This window comes from Periplaneta americana, chromosome 14 (genome assembly GCF_040183065.1).
Source record: "Periplaneta americana isolate PAMFEO1 chromosome 14, P.americana_PAMFEO1_priV1, whole genome shotgun sequence".
NCBI classification, from domain to species: domain Eukaryota; kingdom Metazoa; phylum Arthropoda; class Insecta; order Blattodea; family Blattidae; genus Periplaneta; species Periplaneta americana.
Genome location: NC_091130.1, coordinates 48425161 through 48443974, shown reverse-complemented (window position 1 = coordinate 48443974; position 18814 = coordinate 48425161). Strand labels below are relative to the sequence as shown.

Genomic DNA, 18814 nt, shown 5'->3' with positions numbered 1-18814 from the left:
TTCCAATACTTAAATAAATCATCTAATGTTGTTTATTTTTCATTAATGTCATGCAGACTTCCACTAGAATAGAATATAAAACTGTAAGGATAAATTGTACGAGTAGGGGAAGACCGTGTATATTGGACCACCTGAGTTTGAATGGCCGTAACTCACTTATCATATTGAGAAAAATGTCCCTGAATTTTTTATGATGGAAGATTGCCATAATAAATCCCTAAATAAAATATGACTTCACTTATTTTAATTCTAATACTTCAAAAATAAAATTTAATCAAAATTTCGAAGTCGTGTAACTTGAGCCAGGGTCGTGTAATATGAACCAGATGATCGTGTAACTTGGACCAGGCATATTAAACACATTTAACTCCTATAATGTTGTTTATTCAAACAAAAATTTGTGTCAAGCAATTATTTCACATACAACAGTAATAAAATAGTTCATCTGTAATTGTTGCACATTCTTCGTGGGCCCATTTTCCACACCGATTGCACTGAATCCAGTCTTTGTTCTCACTTTCACCACAAATAACACAGCGTGTTTTGGATGTCACCTTAACTTTCAAATCAAATAATTTTCTCTTCTTTGCGGCCTTCCCATCTGATTGTTGCTGCAGAGCATTCTTGTGTGGCGTAGCCGTCAGCACCACGCCAGATGCATTGTATCTCGTTCCGGATTTTCTCTGTCCAGATTTGGAAGACGAAGGCAAAGGGCTTATTTCCTTCAGTGATACATATTCTGTGAGACCAGAAAGTAGCTCCACATTGTCTCCCATCTTTTTCTCTGCTGATGCTGCTGTTGTTGCTCCTTCCACTTCTTCTGCTGCCCGAGATGCTGATGCTGATGGCTCACCATTCAAAGGCCGATCGGTCACCAAAAAAAGGCGCGAAATCAGCCTCTGAAAACACATTTCGGTCGACAGGCCAAAGACCAGTGTGCCTAAAGCCATTCATTGCAATCTGCATATTTGCTGCTCTGGGGAATGTCACTCCTACCAGTGAGGCAATGTGCTGGATATTCAGCCGCTGTCCTGGAAGTTCCCTCATCTTCGTTGATATGGCAGCTGACATGAATGTGTTCAGAGGTTTGAAGAACGACACATCCAGCGGTTGGAGATGGTGCGTGCAGTGCGACGGTAGAGATAACATTATCACACCGTACTGACGGCAGATCTCAATCGCTTTCAGCGATTGCGTATGGCTACTGTGACCATCTAAAATCAACAGTACTTTCTCCTGAGGGCTGGGTTTGACAGTTCTAATGAAGTGTCTAATCCATTCACAGAATGTGTCAGAATCCATCCATCCCTTATCCTGACAGCGGAAGATGGTGTTAGGAGGCGCTCCAAATGTGAGAGACTCCATCATTTTTTTCTTAGCGTAAATCAGCATAGGAGGTACAAAGAAGCCACTCGCACTCATGGCATACACTCCTGTCACATTCTGACCTCGCTCACAAGAAGAAATGGCTCCAACCTGAGGTTTTCCCCTCTGTGCCAAAATCTTCTCTTGGCGTTGAACGACATTGTGGGATGTCTCGTCCATGTTGAATATTCTGGCAGGAGTTAATTTGTGTTGGTCGACAAGGTGTTCCAATGTGTCAAAGAACTTGCCGACGACAACCCTGTTGAATCCTGAAGCCCTGGCAAGTGATGTGGCTTCTGGCTGCCTAAGGCTAAGTTCGGGATGGCGCTTCATAAAGCCGGAAAACCATTCTTTGCCGGCAGGCTTCGTTTCCCTGTTGAACCAAGTGGCCAGTTTATTCTTCTCTGCAATCTCGTATGCTAATTTCATAACACTTCTTCGTGTCAATCTGAAATTAAAGAATAAGCAGACTAAGTATTAGGCCTATATTAAGTTTGATTGAATTAAGTTGTAGGTCTATAGTTGGCCCTAATATACATTTTGCTGTAATGTATTTACCCATAGAACATTTTTTCTAGCTGCAGAAGATGTGTCACAAGATCATTTTCCACCTCTTGTGGCAAGTCAAGTGGGTGACCGGGCTGTCTAATTTTAGTGTCCTTCCTTTTGTTGTATCTTTTAAGTGTGGCACTAGGTATATTATATCTTCGTGCAGCCTCATTGACGCCAACCCCTTCCGATATTGCAACTAAAGCGAGTTGCAGATTTTCTTCTTTCCACTTCCCATACACTCCCTTCGCTTTTCTTGCCTGTCTTGTAGTCATCTGTAAAGTAATGGCGAAAGAAGAATTTGCTAAAAAGTTGTAATTGTCGACCCACCAAATGAAACGAAGTCTTATTACAGAATTTAAGAAATAAAATATTGAAATAAACTAAAGTAATGTTTTATAATATAATTATTTATATAATATTATATAAATAATATTTTAATTATATGTCCTTACAAAATTTTCATCCACTGACCTCTGATTTTTGGAAATTCACACTAGTGAAGACATAATGGACAATTTTATCTTCTAAATTTGTTATATTATAAGGGTATGTACATTTTAGCATTGGCTCAAGTTACACGCTTTGTGATGGTTCAATTTACACGCATTGTAAAAGAAACACTTAAAAATTATTTACGTAAAAACTACTTTACAAACATTGATATAAATTTCACTCAACTTACCTCCAACACTGGTATTTCTTCGTATGTATAAGGCAGTCTTGTATTTCTAAACGTCTTCGCACAACACGCTGTCAAACTAATGTGAAAAGATTTGAAGAATTTGGGGACAGAATGTTCGACACCGTTATGACCGCGTCAAGCCAACCCTGCATAATGAGATTTATGGACAGTTGCCTACCATGTAGAAGGTTCAAAGCGCTGTATAAAGTACCTTGCAAACTATCCTGGAAATAGTGATTGCATCATTGGATCAAGTTACACACTGGTCTAAGTTACACGGACTTCCCCTATTACCAGCGCTTAAATATATTACCTAACACTTTTATTTTTCTCTAAACTCAAGCAGACTTCCAATAGAATGCAATACAATACTGCAAGAGTAAATTATATTACCAGCGCTTAAATAGGTCACCTAACGTTGTCTGAAATCAAGCAGACTTGCACTGGAATATAATATATACATGCAAGGATAAATTATATTACCAGAACTTAAATAAATCACCTATGGTTTTTTTTTTTTTTGTTTATTATTAAAATCAAGCATACGTCCACTGGAATACAATATAAAATTGCAGGAATAAATTATATAAACAGCACTAAAGAAATTACCTAACGTTGTTTATTTTTTATTAAAATCAATTAGACCTAACTCAAATACAATATAGAACTGGAGGGATAAATAAAATTATATTACCAGCACTTATATAATTCACCTAATTTATTTATTTTTTCATTAAAATCAAGCAGACTTCAACTGAAATACAATACAACACTGCAAGGATATATTATATTAGCAGCACTTAAATAAATAATCTACTTACTTACTGGCTTTTAAGGAACCCGGAGATTCGTTGCCGCCGTCGCATAAGCACGCTTGCCACAGCTTTACTGCAGCAATAACACCATCACAATTATAAAAACTTTATAACTTCAATATCTTTGGTTTTACACCTGTTTGCACACAATTTGAAAAAAAAGAAAGCTACCATAGTTCCCGTCATCATTTCTTAGGAAGTTAACCTTCGTGCGTACGCGTTTACGCGCTTGCCCTTCGTGCGTACCCGTGTACGCATTTGACTTTCGTGCGTACCCGTGTAAGTGCTTAAACTTCGTGCGTACCTGTGTACGAGTTTTGCCTTAAATTTCGTGCATACCCGTGTACGCGTTTAACCTTCGTGCGTAAACGAGTACGCTCTTAAACTTCGTACGTACCAGTGTACACGTTTAACATCCGTACGTACCCTGTCCACTCTTAACATTCGTGCGTATTAGTGTACGCGTTTGACATTCGTGCGTACCCGAGTACGCTCTTAAACTTCGTGCGTGAACACGCTTAACATTCGTGCGTAATCCTGTCCGCACTTAACATTCGTGCGTATTCGTGTATGCGCTTAAGCATCCTGCGTACCCGTGTACGGACTTAAGCTTCGTGCGTACCCGTTTACTCGCTTACCCTTCATGTGTACCCGGGTAAGCGTTTAACCTTAGTACGTACCCATATGCGCTTAACGTTCGTGTCTACCCGTGTACGCTGTTAACATTCTTGCGTACCCGTATAGGCGTTTAACATTCTTGCGTACCCGTATAGGCGTTTAACATTCTTGCTTACCCATTTACGCGCTTTAACGTCTTTCGTACCCGTGTACGTGTTTAACTTTCTTGCGTACCCATCTACGCGTTTAACCTTCGTGCGAACCCGTGTACATGCTTAAACTTCTTGCGTACCCGTGTACGCGCTAAACATTCTTGCGTATCGGTATACGCGCTTAACCTTCGTGCGTATCAGTGTACGCGTCTAACCTTCTTGCGTACCAGTGTACGAGTTTAAACTTCTTGCGTACCAGTGTACGAGTTTATCCTTCGTGCGTAACAGTATACGCGTTTAATCTTCTTGCGTACCAGTGTGCGAGTTTAACCTTCTTGCGTACCAGATTACTCTTTTAACCTTCTTTCATACCAGTGTACGAATGTAACTTTGTTGCGGATCAGTGTACAAGTTTAACATTCTTGCGTACCAGTACGCCTTTAACCTTCTTGCATACCAGTGTACGCCTTTAACCTTCTTGCGTACCAGTGTACGAGTTTAACCTTCTTGCGTACCAGTGTACGAGTGTAACCTAATTGCGTTCCAGTGAACACGTTTAACCCTTTTGCGTACCAGTGTACGAGTTTAGCCTTATTGCGTAAAAGTGCACGATTTCAACTTTATCGCGTACCAGTGTACGAGTTTAACTTTCATGCGTACCAGTGTACGAGTTTAACGTTCTTGCGTACCAGTGTACGAGTTTAACCTTCGTGCAGACCAGTGTACGCGTTTAACCTTCTTGCCTACCAGTGTACGAGTTTAACTTACTTGCGTTCCAGTGTACGAGTTTCACCTTCTTGCATACCAGTGTACGCGTTTAACCTTCTTGCGAACCAGTGTATAAGGTTAATATTCTTGCGTAGCAGTGTACGAGTTTAAACTTCTTGCGCACCAGTGAACGACATCAACATCTTGCGTACCAGTGTACGAGTTTAACCTTCGTGCGTACCAGTGTATGATTTCAAACTTCATGCGTATCAGTGTATGCGCTTAACGTTCTTGAGTAACAGTGTACAAGTTTAACCATTTTGCGTACCAGGCGTACCAGTGTACAAGTTTAATCGTCTTGCCTACCAGTGTACGCGTTTAAACTTCTTGCGTACTAGTGTACGCGTTAAACGTTCTAGCGTATCAGTGTACGAGTTTAACCGTCTTGGGTACCAATGTACGCATTTAACCATCTTTCGTACCAGTGTACGAGTATAACTTCTCGCGTACCAGTGTACCAGTTTAACCTACTTGCGTAACAATGTACGAGTTTAAGCTTCTTGCATACCCGTGTATGCGTTTAACGTTATTGCGTACCTGTGTACGAGTTTAACCTTCTTCTGTACCAGTGTACACATTTAAAATTCTTAGGTACTAGAGTACGAAATTAATCTTCTTGCGTACCAGTTTACCCGTTAACCCTCTTGGGTACCATTGTACGAGCTTAACCTACTTGCGTAGCAGTGTACGAGTTTAACCTTCTTGCTTACCAGTGTACGCGTTTAACCTTCTTGCGTACCAGTGTACGAGGATAACCTTCTTGCGTACTAGTGTATGCGTTTAACCTTCTTGCGTATCAGTGTACGTGTTTAACGTTGTTGCGTACCTGTTTTAGAGTTTATCCTTCTTGCGTGCCATTGTATGAGTTTAACCTTCTTGTGTACCAGTGAACACGTTTAATATTCTTGCGTACCAGTGTACGAGTATAACCTTCTTGCGTGCCAGTACACGAGTTTAACATTATTGCGTACCATTGTACGAGTTTCACCTTCTTACGTACTAGTGTACGAGCGAAAGTAGGTCACTTGCCTTCGAGCGAAATTAGGTCACGTGCCACCAAGCGAAACTAGGTCACTTTCCACCCAGCGAAAGTAGGTCACTTGCCACCCAGAAAAAGTAGGCCACTGGCCTTCGAGCGAAAGTATGTCACTTGCCATCCGGCGAAACTAGATCACTTGCCATCCTGGGAAAGTAGGTCACTTGCCATCGAGCGAAAGTAGATCACTTGCCATGCAGCGAAAGTAGGTCACTTGCTATCAAGCGAAAGTAGGTCACTTGCCATCGAGCTGAAGTAGGTCATTTGCCACCCAGCGAAAGTTGGTCATTTGCCACCCATCGAAATTAGGTCACTTGCCACCCAGCGAAAGTAGGTCACTGGCCACCGAGCAAAAGTAGGTCACTTGCCATCGAGTGAAAGTAGGTGACTTGCCATCGAGCGAAAGTAGGTCACTTGCCATCGAGCGAAAGTAGGTCACTTGCCACCGAGCGAAAGTAGGTCACTTGCTACCGAGCGAAAGTAGGTCACTTGCAATCGACGGAAAGTAGGTCACTTGCCATCCGGCGAAAGTAGGACACTTGCCATCCGGCGAAAGTAGGTCACTTGCCATCGAGCGAAAGTAGGTCACTTGCCACCGAGCGAAAGTAGGTCACTTGCAATCGACGGAAAGTAGGTCACTTGCCAACCGGCGAAAGTAGGACACTTACCATCCGGCGAAAGTAGGTCACTTGGCATCCGACGAAAGTAGGTCACTTGCTATCGAGCGAAAGTAGGTCACTTTCCATCGAGCGAAACTAGATCACTTGCCACTGTGCGAAAGTAGGTCACTTGCCACCGAGCAAAAGTAGGTTACTTCCCATCCAGCGAAAGTAGGTTACTTGCCATCCAGCGAAAGTAGGTCATTTGCAGCCAGAAAAAGTAGGTCACTTGCTACCTAGCGAAAGTAGGTCACTGGCCATCGAGCGAAATTAGGCCACTTACCATCAAGTGAAAGTAGGCCACTTGCCATCGAGCAAATGTAGGTCACTTGCCATCGAGCGAAAGTAGGTCACTTGCCATCGAGCGAAAGTAGGTAACTTGCAATCGAGCGAAAGTAGGTCACTGGCCATCGAGCGAAAGTAGGTCACTTGCCATCCAGCGAAAGTAGGTCACTTGCTATCGAGCTAAAGTAGGTCATTTTCCATCCGGCGGAAGTAGGTCACTTGCCATCCGGCGAAATTAGGTCACTTGCCATTGAGCGAAAGTAGGTCACTTACCATCCGGCGAAAGTAGGTCACTTACCATCCGACGAAAGTAGGTCACTTCCAATCGAGCGAAAATAGGTCACTTGCCATCCGGCGAAAGTAGGTCACTTGCCACAAGGTGAAAGTAGGTCACTGGCTATCGAGCGAAAGGTCACTTGCCATCGAGTGAAAGTAGATCACTTGCCACCGAGCGAAAGTAGGTCACTTGCAATCGATCGAAAGTAAGTCACTTGCCCTCCAGCGAAATTAGGTCACTTTCCATCCAGCGAAAGTAGGTCACTTGCCGTCCAGCGAAATTACGTCACTTACCATCCAGCAAAATTCATCTTCTCTTTCTTCGAATAATTATGTTCATTAGAAACATGAAAATATTGCACTTTTTTAGCTGTAACATTGATATTATTTGCAGGGTATCTCCTGGCCTAGAGACTAGTAGGCCTACGTGTTTGGACTACCTGAAAAGGATATTTTCAGCACCTCGCAGAATGGCATCAACATATCTGTAGCGACTGTATCATGCTGGCATCATACACCCTGAATCCTCAGCCACACACCAAGAGTGTCTGTATCATCCTAGCATCATGCAGTTTGAATTCTGAGATAACGCCGAGGGTGACTATGTGAGGAGAAAACAATCGTGAGCCAATTACTAGTTTTGTTATATATATATATATATATATATATATATATATATATATAAGTTTATTTACTTTATGTGTCCATTTTATTTTCCTTTTAAGTCGGTGAACCAGTGTCTACCTTTGTTATACGTAGAAGTATGTTTATGCATTTATATTGTATTGTTTTTAAAGTCTGTGAACCAATGACTAGTTTTCTTATACATAGTATAGGCGATTCATTTTTTTAAGTATCAAATTTTGTCTATTAACTGAAGATAATACCATTGGAAAGCAACTATATATCACATTTCTCTTACCATAGTCTCATATAATGCCTTTTTAACAAACCAATTGAGATGAAACATTAAATTAACTGTAAACACTTGTACTATGATATATATTCTATAAAGAAATAAAGGAGAAATAATCATAAATAATGCAACATATAAACTGCATTATGTTTATTTTATTCTCAGTCATATTCACAAGTCTTATAAATAAGAAACAGTTCCTTGAAACTCCAAATATTCCAGTAACACCCAGCAGAGCATTAAGGTTTCAAGCAATTATAAGGATTCTATGAGTCCCGTGTAATTTTTTTAATGGTGAAGTCGATAGCAGATCATGAAGCTCCATGTCACGAACGATCCTCAGCATTGCGAGGTTCTGTGATATGTTACACCAATGGTTCCGAAAGTTTGGGTCACGAGTCCTGTAAAGAGCTGAGAGGGGTCTCGAGATTACATTCAAGGTGAATCACGAGGATTAACCGTCATTTGCGGAGCTTATTTCCGAAGAAATTTTGAACAATAAATGTTATATAAACATGTGTCCTAATCTCAATTGTTTTTCAGAGTTACACTAATTTGAAGTTGTTTGTAAAATACCATTATTTTTTTACTTTTAAGGGTAAAATAATATTACAGATAAAGAATGAACTAATCAGGAGTATGATTTCTTTAATTAGCTAGTGTTCTTAAGATAAAATTGTGTTGTGAATTCCATAGTTGCTTCGTACAGAATTTTCTTTTTTCGATTTTAACAACAAAATTATATTTTTTTTATCACAACAATTGTTACAAATCACGCCATTCTTGTAAATTCTTTAACATCGTACATTAAGATGCATAATTAAACTGTAAAGAATTAAGTTCCACAAGTCGTATGATTTGTAACAAGTTTTGTGCGAGATCGTGCGTATTTGCTTGTTTTCCGCACAGAACCAATACGCGGTACGTGTGAAATACCACATTCAGTATTCCCAACGTAACACACATAACAATTTCCCTCTTCTTACCGCTTAAGCGCGACATTCATTTTACTGCTTTAGGCTTTTAACATATTATTTTTAGAGACGTTTAACATAGTAATAATTATCAATTGGAAACTTACCATTGCAATTTCACCTAAATTGCACTGTTAATTATTGTTTTTAAATATTTGCAAAAATTAAGTAAACTCTACTACTCCACGAAACTTATTGCATTCCTGATACAAGTAACATTAAGGAAGCCGTGAAAAAATCAACAAGATTCCAGATGCCGATGTTATTACTGAAATATGTTATATAAATAATATTGTTAAAATATTAAAATGAAAAATAAATCATTACATAACCTTAATGTTTGTTTTAAGTTCGCATTTATAGACTGGGGGAAAAAAAAAGACAGACGTATATCACGGCCTGCTGGAGTATAGTAAACACAGAAAACATTTTTAGCAACAATGTTGAAGAAAGATATTTTGGTTTTCCGAAGTTGCCGTCATTAAACAGAAACCAACATGGAGATTTCATTGCAACTAATTAGAAATTCGTCTTTCAGGTATGTAATAAACGATCTATGCACAAAATAATGTACGATACACGAGCGGTATGTTTGTTTTAATGTTCTCGGAAATTAAAAAAGCTGAACTACGTTTCGCTTTTTCAATATTTTTCTCGAACATGAAAACGTCAACATACCTCTCTTGTAACGTATATTACTATTGTGATAAGTGCGTAATAATTATGTAATTTTTAGTAAAAATTTAAAAACAGAATCTGTACAAAGCAATTAACACATTTTTTAGCTTCATAACACTAGTTAATCATATAAGTGATACTTCTGAATAGTTCACTCTCTATTTGTAATATTTTTTTTTTACCCTTAAAACTAAAGAAAAAGGATATTTTACTAACAAATTCAAATATATGACTTCTTTGCTCATAATATCATCGGAAATAAGCTCCGTAAGTAGCAGTAAATCCTCGTGAAAAATTTTATGGTTTATTTAACGACGCTCGCAACTGCAGAGATTACATCAGCGTCGCCGGATGTGCCGGAATTTTGTCCCGCAGGAGTTCTTTTACATGCCAGTAAATCTACTGACATGAGCCTGTATCATTTAAGCACACTTAAAATCGACGAAGTTACAAAACTGAACGGAAGTGAATATGAAAGTAGTAGTCATTGTCATTCTACTAGGTTACTATAGTAACCAACGTTGTTATTTTGTATTGTTACATTGGAAAGAAATTAGTGTGTTTTAACAGGGGACATATGTAACTAAAAACCGTGTAAAATCGTAATAAACGGTTAAGAATATTTTAATGATGGAAGAACGTCGTTTATGGTTGTGAAACTTGGACTATCACTTTGAGAGAGGAAGAGAGATTGAGAGTTTTTGAGAATAAGGTTCTTAGGAAAATATTTGGGGCTAAGAGGGATGAAGTTACAGGAGAGTGGAGAAAGTTACACAACACAGAGCTGCACGCATTGTATCCTTCACCTGACATAATTAGGAACATTAAATCCAGACGTTTGAGTTGGGCAGGGCATGTAGCACGTATGGGCGAATCCAGAAATGCATATAGAGTGTTAGTTGGGAGGCCAGAGGGGAAAAGACCTTTGGGGAGGCCGAGACATAGATGGGAAGATAATATTAAAATGGATTTGAGGGAGGTGGGATATGATGGTAGAGACTGGATTCATCTTGCTCAGGATAGGGACCAATGGCGGGCTTATGTGAGGGCGGCAATGAACCTCCGGATTCCTTAAAAGCCAGTAAGTAAGTAAGGAAGAACGTCGTCATTTAAACCATGATGAAATGTTTAAGGCGATTGGCATAATTGAAAGTGACGGAACACAAGCTGATGCTGGAAGGGCTCTAAATACGGGAAGAGGTGTAATTTCAGGAATGCAGAGTCGTTATGAACAATCTGGCAGTCGAGAAGAAAGGCACCAAGGAAAACCAAGAGTTACCACTACAGGACAAGACAGATTTCTGTACCTTAGAGCCCTGAGACAAAGAACTTCAACTACCACAATGTTAAGAAGTGCCTTGCAAAATGTAAGTAACGTAATTGTTTCAACTTAAGCTATCAGAAATACTCGTAGACTGCATGAAAGAGACCTTCATGCCTGTCCACCTTTAAGATGTCCAGCAATTCGTCACGGAAATCGAACACATCGTCTTTTGTGGTGCCAACATCAAAATTAGACAGTGGATCAATGGGGACAGGTCCTCTTTACAGATAAATCACGCTTCGGTTTGCACCCAGACTCAAGAAGAGTGCTCATATGGAGTCCACAGGTGACGCAGAACGTAGAGGAAATCCACATAATATTTCAAGGAGCTTCTATTTTCCTTCATAGTTTTCGTCCATTTTCCTTTCTATTTTCCCTATATTTTTCGCCGTAATTTCCCTCTTTTCCGCTATAATTTCCCTCTGCAATCCGCTCTAATTTGCATTTAATTTCATTCCATCTTCCGTTCTAATGTCAGTTTATTTTCCGATCTAATTTCCGTCTATTTTCCGCCTTAATTTCGCTCTATTTTCGGCGTTACGTTTCCCCTATAATTTCCCGCTCTAATTTCCCCCTGCTCTCCGCTTTAAGTTTTCGCTCTAATTTGCATCTAATTTCACTCGATCTTCAGTCGAAGTCCTGTCGGAGAGTAGCATACACAGAATAACCTATGCGAACCAGGCCAATGAGTTATTGTCTTTGTGCCATCTTCAAGCGTAATGACGAGACAGAACGTTTTATTAACAGATAGGAGTATTGCTCGAAAGAGAGAAGGAGGTTTATTACAGGGATGAATATATAATAGGATGCGAAACTTACTGAGTTTCCCGTAACACATACTAGAGGCTCTGTTGTAGAAATTGATCTTGCTGCCACCTGTGGGAGGGAGGGGCGTTATTACATTTAGCAGCGCACCAAGTAGCGAAAAGAGTAACTAATTACTCCATGCATTTAGCAGTGCACCTGGTGACGAAAATGTTAAACTGTGCAGAATATATTCCCTCCCGCCCTCATCGATGTTCAAAACTAACCAAATTTAAAATAAAACATGTACATTTTTATTCCTCACAGCATCTTCTACTGAAAATTCTTACCGGAGCCAACAGGAAGATAAAAGAGACGATCTATTTTACACTACCCAATTAAAATATAACCAGAGACAGAAAATAAAGCAAAAGGTTAGATAATTGGGATTGTATTCTTTGGGTATTTATTGTACAGCGCAATGGAAAAGTCTGGAAGAATTACTTAGATAGTTGAACTTATATATTACTATTACTTTACAATACATTCAACAACACTATTTTTACAACGTCCATAAACATCACTGTTTAACATACACTGCTTATACACACAGGTAGTATCACTTTATGTTCACTTATTAGCAAGTTTCTGTCTGCCAGCTTGCCTCCTCGAACAATATCTCGAATGGAAAAATAGAGAACTCTGGGTAATGTATCCAACACGTAGTTCTAATGTTCACCACCTACGACGTTGGGCGCTGATCATCTTATTTCAGCCTCTCGCCGCCTGATGGTGTTGACCGCAGTTCCGGATCCTATTATAATATGTTTATCCATGTTTATTATTTATTAGAGTTTGGGCATATCCTAAGAGATATCGCCACATAATTATAGCTTTGCGAAACATATATGATGGCAAATTTGTAATTAAAAAAAAAAAAAAAAAGATTGATGGAGACTCGAACCTTGCTCTACTACTATTACTTTGAACAATAGACCAATGCCGTACCGACTTATGCTACTGCGACTGTTACTATTGCTTCGGCATAATACGTGGTGTTCCTGTTCATATTCGCTTCGGTTTATTTTGTATTTATCAATTTTATTATTATTCCACTCTTCATAGGCCCTGATGTATGTGGAATCAATCCGACATTCGATTTTATAACATATTTTAAAATCTTAAACACAATACAGCAAATGTAAATGGTTTATGTGTTACCTGGTGAACTACGGCTTTCAAGAGACGATCATACGCAATTTTACGTATCGGGAATAGTATCAAATTCGGAATCCCCAACACAAGGTGATTTTCGAGAAAAAATACCACTCTCCATTCACTACCGTGTCACTTTTCGATCACTCTCTATTCACTCATATCACTCTCCATACACTCCATAGCCATTCTCGATTCACTCCATATTCATTCTCGATTCACTTCTCGAACACTCTCAGTTCATTCTCAATTCACTCTAAATTGACACTTGTCACTCGATTCGCTCCACAATTACGCTCCATTCACCCCCGATGCACTTTGTGATCACTCCCGAGTCGGTCTTAGATCACTCTTTGATTACTGGCGCTTCACTCCAGAGTAACTTTCTATTTAGTCTTAGATCACTCTTGACTAATTCCCTATTCACTCCCGACTCATTCTTGATTCACTCTTAGAACATTCTCCAGTCTATCTCGATTAAATCCCGAGTCACTCTCGTTCCATTACCGACTAATTCTCGATTAAGTCTCGAGTCACTCTCAGATCACTCTCAATTCACTCCCAAGTCACTCTCGAGTAATTCTTAGCTCACTGTCGTGTAACTCTCGATTCAATACTCAGTCCATCTTAGATCACTCTACTCACTCTCGACATACACCCCAGTCACTTTTATATCACTCTCATTAGTTAATCCCGATTCGCTCTCGAGTCACTCATAATTAACTCCCGGTCCACACCTAATTAACACCAGTTCACCCATGATTCACTTCCGACCCACTACTGATTCACTCCCGAATTACACCTGATTCCCTCACGAGTCAATTCCGATACGCTCATGAGTCACTCCTATTTCACCCCAGATACTCTCATGAGTCACTCCTGATTCATCCCAGATACGTTCATGAGTCAATCAAGATTCACTCCATAGTCACTCCTAATTAACTGTGGTTCACGTCTGATTCACTCCCGAGTCACTCCTTATTCACCAAAGATACTCATGAGTCACTCCCGATTCGTCCCAGATGCACTCATGAGTCACTCCTGACTCACTCCATAGCCAGTCCTAATTAACTATCGGTTCACTCCTAATTCACTGCGGTTCACTCCTGATTCACACCCAAGTCACTCCTGATACGCTGAGTCACTTCTAATTCACACACATTTAACTCTCGGTTCATTCCTAATTGACTCCGGTTTACTCGTGATTCACTCCCGAATCACATCAAATTAACTCTCGGTTCACTCCCGATTCACTCTCGATACGTTCATCAGTCACTTCTAATTCACACATAATTAACTCCCGGTTCACTACTAATTGACTCAGGTTTACTCCTGATTCACTCTCGAGACATTTCTGATTCACTCCCAAAGTCACTCCTGATTCACTTACGAGTCAGTCCAGGTAGGCTCGTGAGTCACTCCTTATTCACTCCTAATTAACTCCGGTTCACTTCTCATTCGCTCCAGTCATTTCTAATTCACTCCCTAGTCACTGCGGATTCACTCAGTCACTCCTGATTCACTACCGATATGCTCACGAGTCACTCCTCAAACACTCACAAGTCACTCCTTATTCACTCCCGAATCACTCCGATTCACTCTTGATTCACCCCAAGTCACTATGGATTCACTCACGAATCACTCCCGACACACTCATGAGTCACTCCTGACTCACTGCCAAGTCACTCCCGGGTCACTGCTAATGAAGTCTCAGTTCACTCATTAACTCCAGTTAACTCCTGATTCACACCCGAGTCACTCCTCATTCAGTCCCGAGCCATTACTGATTCACTCAAGCGTCAGTCCCGATACGCTAATGAGTAACTCCTGATTCACTCCTAATTAACTCCCGGTTCACTCCGCAGTCACTCTTGTCACTCTAAATTCACTCTCGAGCCAATCATGATTCTCTCCCTAGTCATTCCTGATTCACTTCTTAGTAAACCCCGATTCACTCCCGAGTAACTCATGATTTAGACCCAGTCACTACAGATTCACTCCAGCGCTACTCCTGATTCACTCACGAATCACTCCCGATTCACTCCTGAGTCATTGTGGATTCACTCCTTAGTCACACCATAGGAGCTCACGAGTCACTCCTCAATCACTCCCGAGTCACTCTGGATTCACTCCCGATACGCTCTTGAGTCACTCCAGTTTCACTCCCGAGTTACTACTAATGAAGTCCCAGTTCACTCCTAATTAACTCCTCTTAACTCCTCAGCCACTAATTCACTCCCGGGTCATCATTGACTCCGAGACATCCCTGCTATACTTTAGATTCACTCCCGATTCGCTCCTGTCACTCCCATTTAAATTTACAATTATTTTTTATTTGTTTTTTTAATTTTCATTTCCATATTCGTAGATACTAACGTTTTTTAATTTCAAATTTTTCTCACTTGAATTCTTTAATAAAAAAGACAAAAAATAAATTTCAAATTAAAGAAAAATCAACATTAATTATTTCAAATTAAAAAAAAGATATAATATATTTTAAATGAAAAAAATTAAATTTCTAATTGAAAAACCAAATTTAACAAATATCAAATTAAAAAAATGGAAAAAAATTAAAAATTTTCAAATTAAAAAAAATTTTTTTATTTGAAAAATTTTAATTTTTTTTTTTTCATTTTTTAATTTGATATCTGTAAGATTTGTTTTTCGAATTAGATATTTAATGTTTTCATTTGAAACCTATTCAATTTTTTATAAATTGAAATATTAAAAATTGATTTTTTCTTAATTCGATTTTTTTGTTTTTTTTTTTAATTTGTTTTTTTTTATTATTTTTTCAATTAGTGGTATTCCTAATTAAAAAGAACTAAATTTGTTTTAACTTTTTTTTTTAAATTTGGCATAATTTTTTTTAATTTGAAATTATTTGCATTTAATTTGAAATTTATTTATTTTTTCAAATTTGAAATTTTTAATTTTTTTTTTTAATTTCTTTTTGTTTGAAAATTTTTTTTAATCAATTTTTTAATTTGAAATTTAATTATTTTTTTTCAATTTTAATTTTTTATTTGTTCTTATTATTTATGAAATTTGAAATTCAATTTTTTTCATTTCTTAATTCGAATTTTTTCTCCATTTATATTTGATTTTTTTAAATTTGATGTTTTAAATTTGAAATTTGATTTGTTTAAAATGAATTTTTTTATTTCTTGTTATGTTTATGAAATTTAATTTTTTTTAATTTTATTTATAGTGTTTTTAAGTTGAATTTTTAAATTTTTTTAATTAGACTTTTTTTAAATTTGGTATTTTTAATTTGAAATTCTATTTTTTTTTTATTTTCATATTTGATTTCTTTAAATTCTTCATATTTGTAATTTAATTTGTTTTTAAATTCAATTTTTTTAAGTTTGATTTTATTTTAATTAGAGATTTTGTTTAAATATGATTTTTTTTCAATTTCAATTTTTTTAAATTTGATTTTTTTTATATCCCTTAAATTTGAACTTTCTTTTTTAATTTGAACTTGTTTGTTTATTTAATTTTTTAATTTGAAATATAATTTAGAATATTTTGAACAATTTTGGAAATTTACAAATATCAAATTTGAAAAATTTCAAATTAAAAAAATAATCTGAAATTTTACCGGGAGTTAATTAGTAGTGACTCGATAGCGAATCGGGAGTGACTCGGGAATGAATCGAAGATAATTGGGAGAGAACTGGGAGTTAATTAGGAGTGACTTGGGTGTGAACCAGGAGTGACTCGGGAGTGAATGTGGTGTCAACCGGAGTTAATTAGGAGTGACTCGGAAGTGATTTTGGAGTGTCTCACGAGCGTGTATGGAGTAACTCGTGAGCGAATCTGAAGTGGCTCGAGAGTGAACCGGGAGTGACTGGGGAGTGAGCCGGAATTAATTGGGAGGGAACCGGGAGTTAATTAGGAGTGACTTGGAAGTGAATAGGAGTGACGCGGGAGTGAATCAGATGTGAACCGGAGTTAATTAGGAGTGGTCCGAGAGTTAATTAGGCGTGACTCTGGAGTGATTCAGGAGTGACTCGAAAGCGAATCAGAAGTGGCTCGAGAGTGAACCAGGAGTGAGCCTGGAGTGAGCTGGAATTAATTGGGGGGAACCGGGAGTTAATTAGGAGTGACTTGGGAGTGAATCAGGAGAGATTTGAGAGTGAATAAGAGTGAACCGGAGTTAATTAGGAGTGATTCGGGAGTGATTCAGGAGTGGCTTCGAGTGAGCCGGTATTAATTGGGAGTGAACCAGAGTTAATTTGTTATAATCGTAGAGTTAATTAGGAGTGACTCGGGAGTGAATCAGGAGTGACTCATGAGCGTATTGGAAGCGATTCGTGATTGAATCAGTAGTGACTCGATGTGACTCGTGAATGAATAGAAGTGACTCGGGAGTGAATTAGGAGTGAACAGGGAGTTAATGATGAGTGACCCATGAGGGTATCGGGTGTTAGTCGGGAATGAATCAGGAGTGACTCGGGAGGGAATCTGGAGTCACTCGGGAATGAACCACTGTTAATTAGGAGTGAATATGGAGTGACTCGCAAGTGAATCAGGAGTGACTAGCGAGTGAATCAGGAGTGACTAGGGAGTGAATCAGGAGTGACTAGGAAGTGAATCAGGATTAAGCCGGAGTCGGTTAGGAGTGAACCAGGAGTTAATTAGGAGTGTATCAGGAGTGATTGATGAGCGTATCGGGATTGACTAGTGAGTGGATCAGTAGTGACTCGGGATTAAATCAGGAGTGAACCGGAGTTAATTAGGAGTGAACTGGAGTTAATTAGGAGGAACTGGAGTGAATTAGGAGCGACTCCGGAGGGAATCAGGAGTGACTCATGAACGTGATATAAGAGTGACTGGGGAGTATATCGAGAGTGAATAGAGTGATCTAAGGTGGACTGAGTGTTGAATCTAGTGACACGACACTGAGCAAAGAATTACTCGAGAGTGACTTGGGAGTGAATCGAGATTGATCTAAGAGTGACTCGAGACTGAATCGATAATTACATAAGAGTGAATCGAGAATTACTCGAAAATGGACCGAGTGTGACTCGGGATTTAATCGAGATAGACTGAAGAATGTTCTAAGAGTGAATCGAGAATGACACCGGAGTGAATAGAGAATTAGTCAATAGTGATTTAAAACTGAATCGAGAGTTACTCTGGAGTGAAGCGCCAGTAATCAAAGAGTGATCTAAGACCGACTCGCGAGTGATCACAGAGTGCATCGGTGGTGAATGGAGCGTGACTGTGGAGCGAATCGAGTGACGTGGGTGTGAGTCTAGAGTGAATTGAAATTTTGAGCATTTTCAGCATTTTAAAAAAATTTTGAGCATTTTGAACAACTCTCGAAATTGTGGATATTTCGAACAATTTTCAAAATTCTGCACATTTCGAACAATTTTCGAAGGGACATTCTTTTCCACCTTCGTTTGTTTTACAGGACGAGTGGTAGGAATATGGATAGAGTTCATATTTCCATGCCAAAAAAATAGGAATAAAATTATCTTTTATATGCAGTTGAAGAAACTAGTATGACTCTCAGAAATGCAATTGCAATATAAAAATCATATTGTAAGTACATGTTTCCAAGCACAATACAATATTATATTTATCTGGCTGTAAGTTACATCATGTTTCTCTACCATCTTTGTGAAGGACTTGTGCTATAACACGTTATGCCAAATTATTAACTTAATAATAATAATAATAATAATAATAATAATAATAATAATAATAATATATTTATTTATTTAATCTGGCAGAGCTAAGG

The 18814-nt window shown here is 38.6% G+C and overlaps 1 protein-coding gene across 1 annotated transcript; it reads right to left on the bottom strand.

Moving 5' to 3' along the window:
• Positions 1–368: 368 nt before the first annotated feature.
• LOC138713984 (uncharacterized) lies at positions 369–2373 on the bottom strand. Its single transcript, XM_069846560.1, has 2 exons — positions 1924–2373; positions 369–1813 (listed from the first exon to the last, which is right to left on the bottom strand). Exons 1-2 carry the CDS (start codon positions 2187–2189, stop codon positions 850–852), a joined length of 1230 nt encoding a protein of 409 aa, XP_069702661.1. The 5' UTR covers positions 2190–2373; the 3' UTR covers positions 369–849.
• Between the last annotated feature and the right edge of the window lie 16441 nt (positions 2374–18814).

Coding starts and splice junctions, on each gene's coding strand:
- LOC138713984 (XM_069846560.1), bottom strand. CDS start 2,189: ATGACTACAAGACAGGCAAGAAAAGCGAAGGGAGTGTATGGGAAGTGG. Junction 1,814..1,923: donor CTAGAAAAAATGTTCTATGG/GTAAATACATTA, acceptor CTTTAATTTCAG/ATTGACACGAAGAAGTGTTA.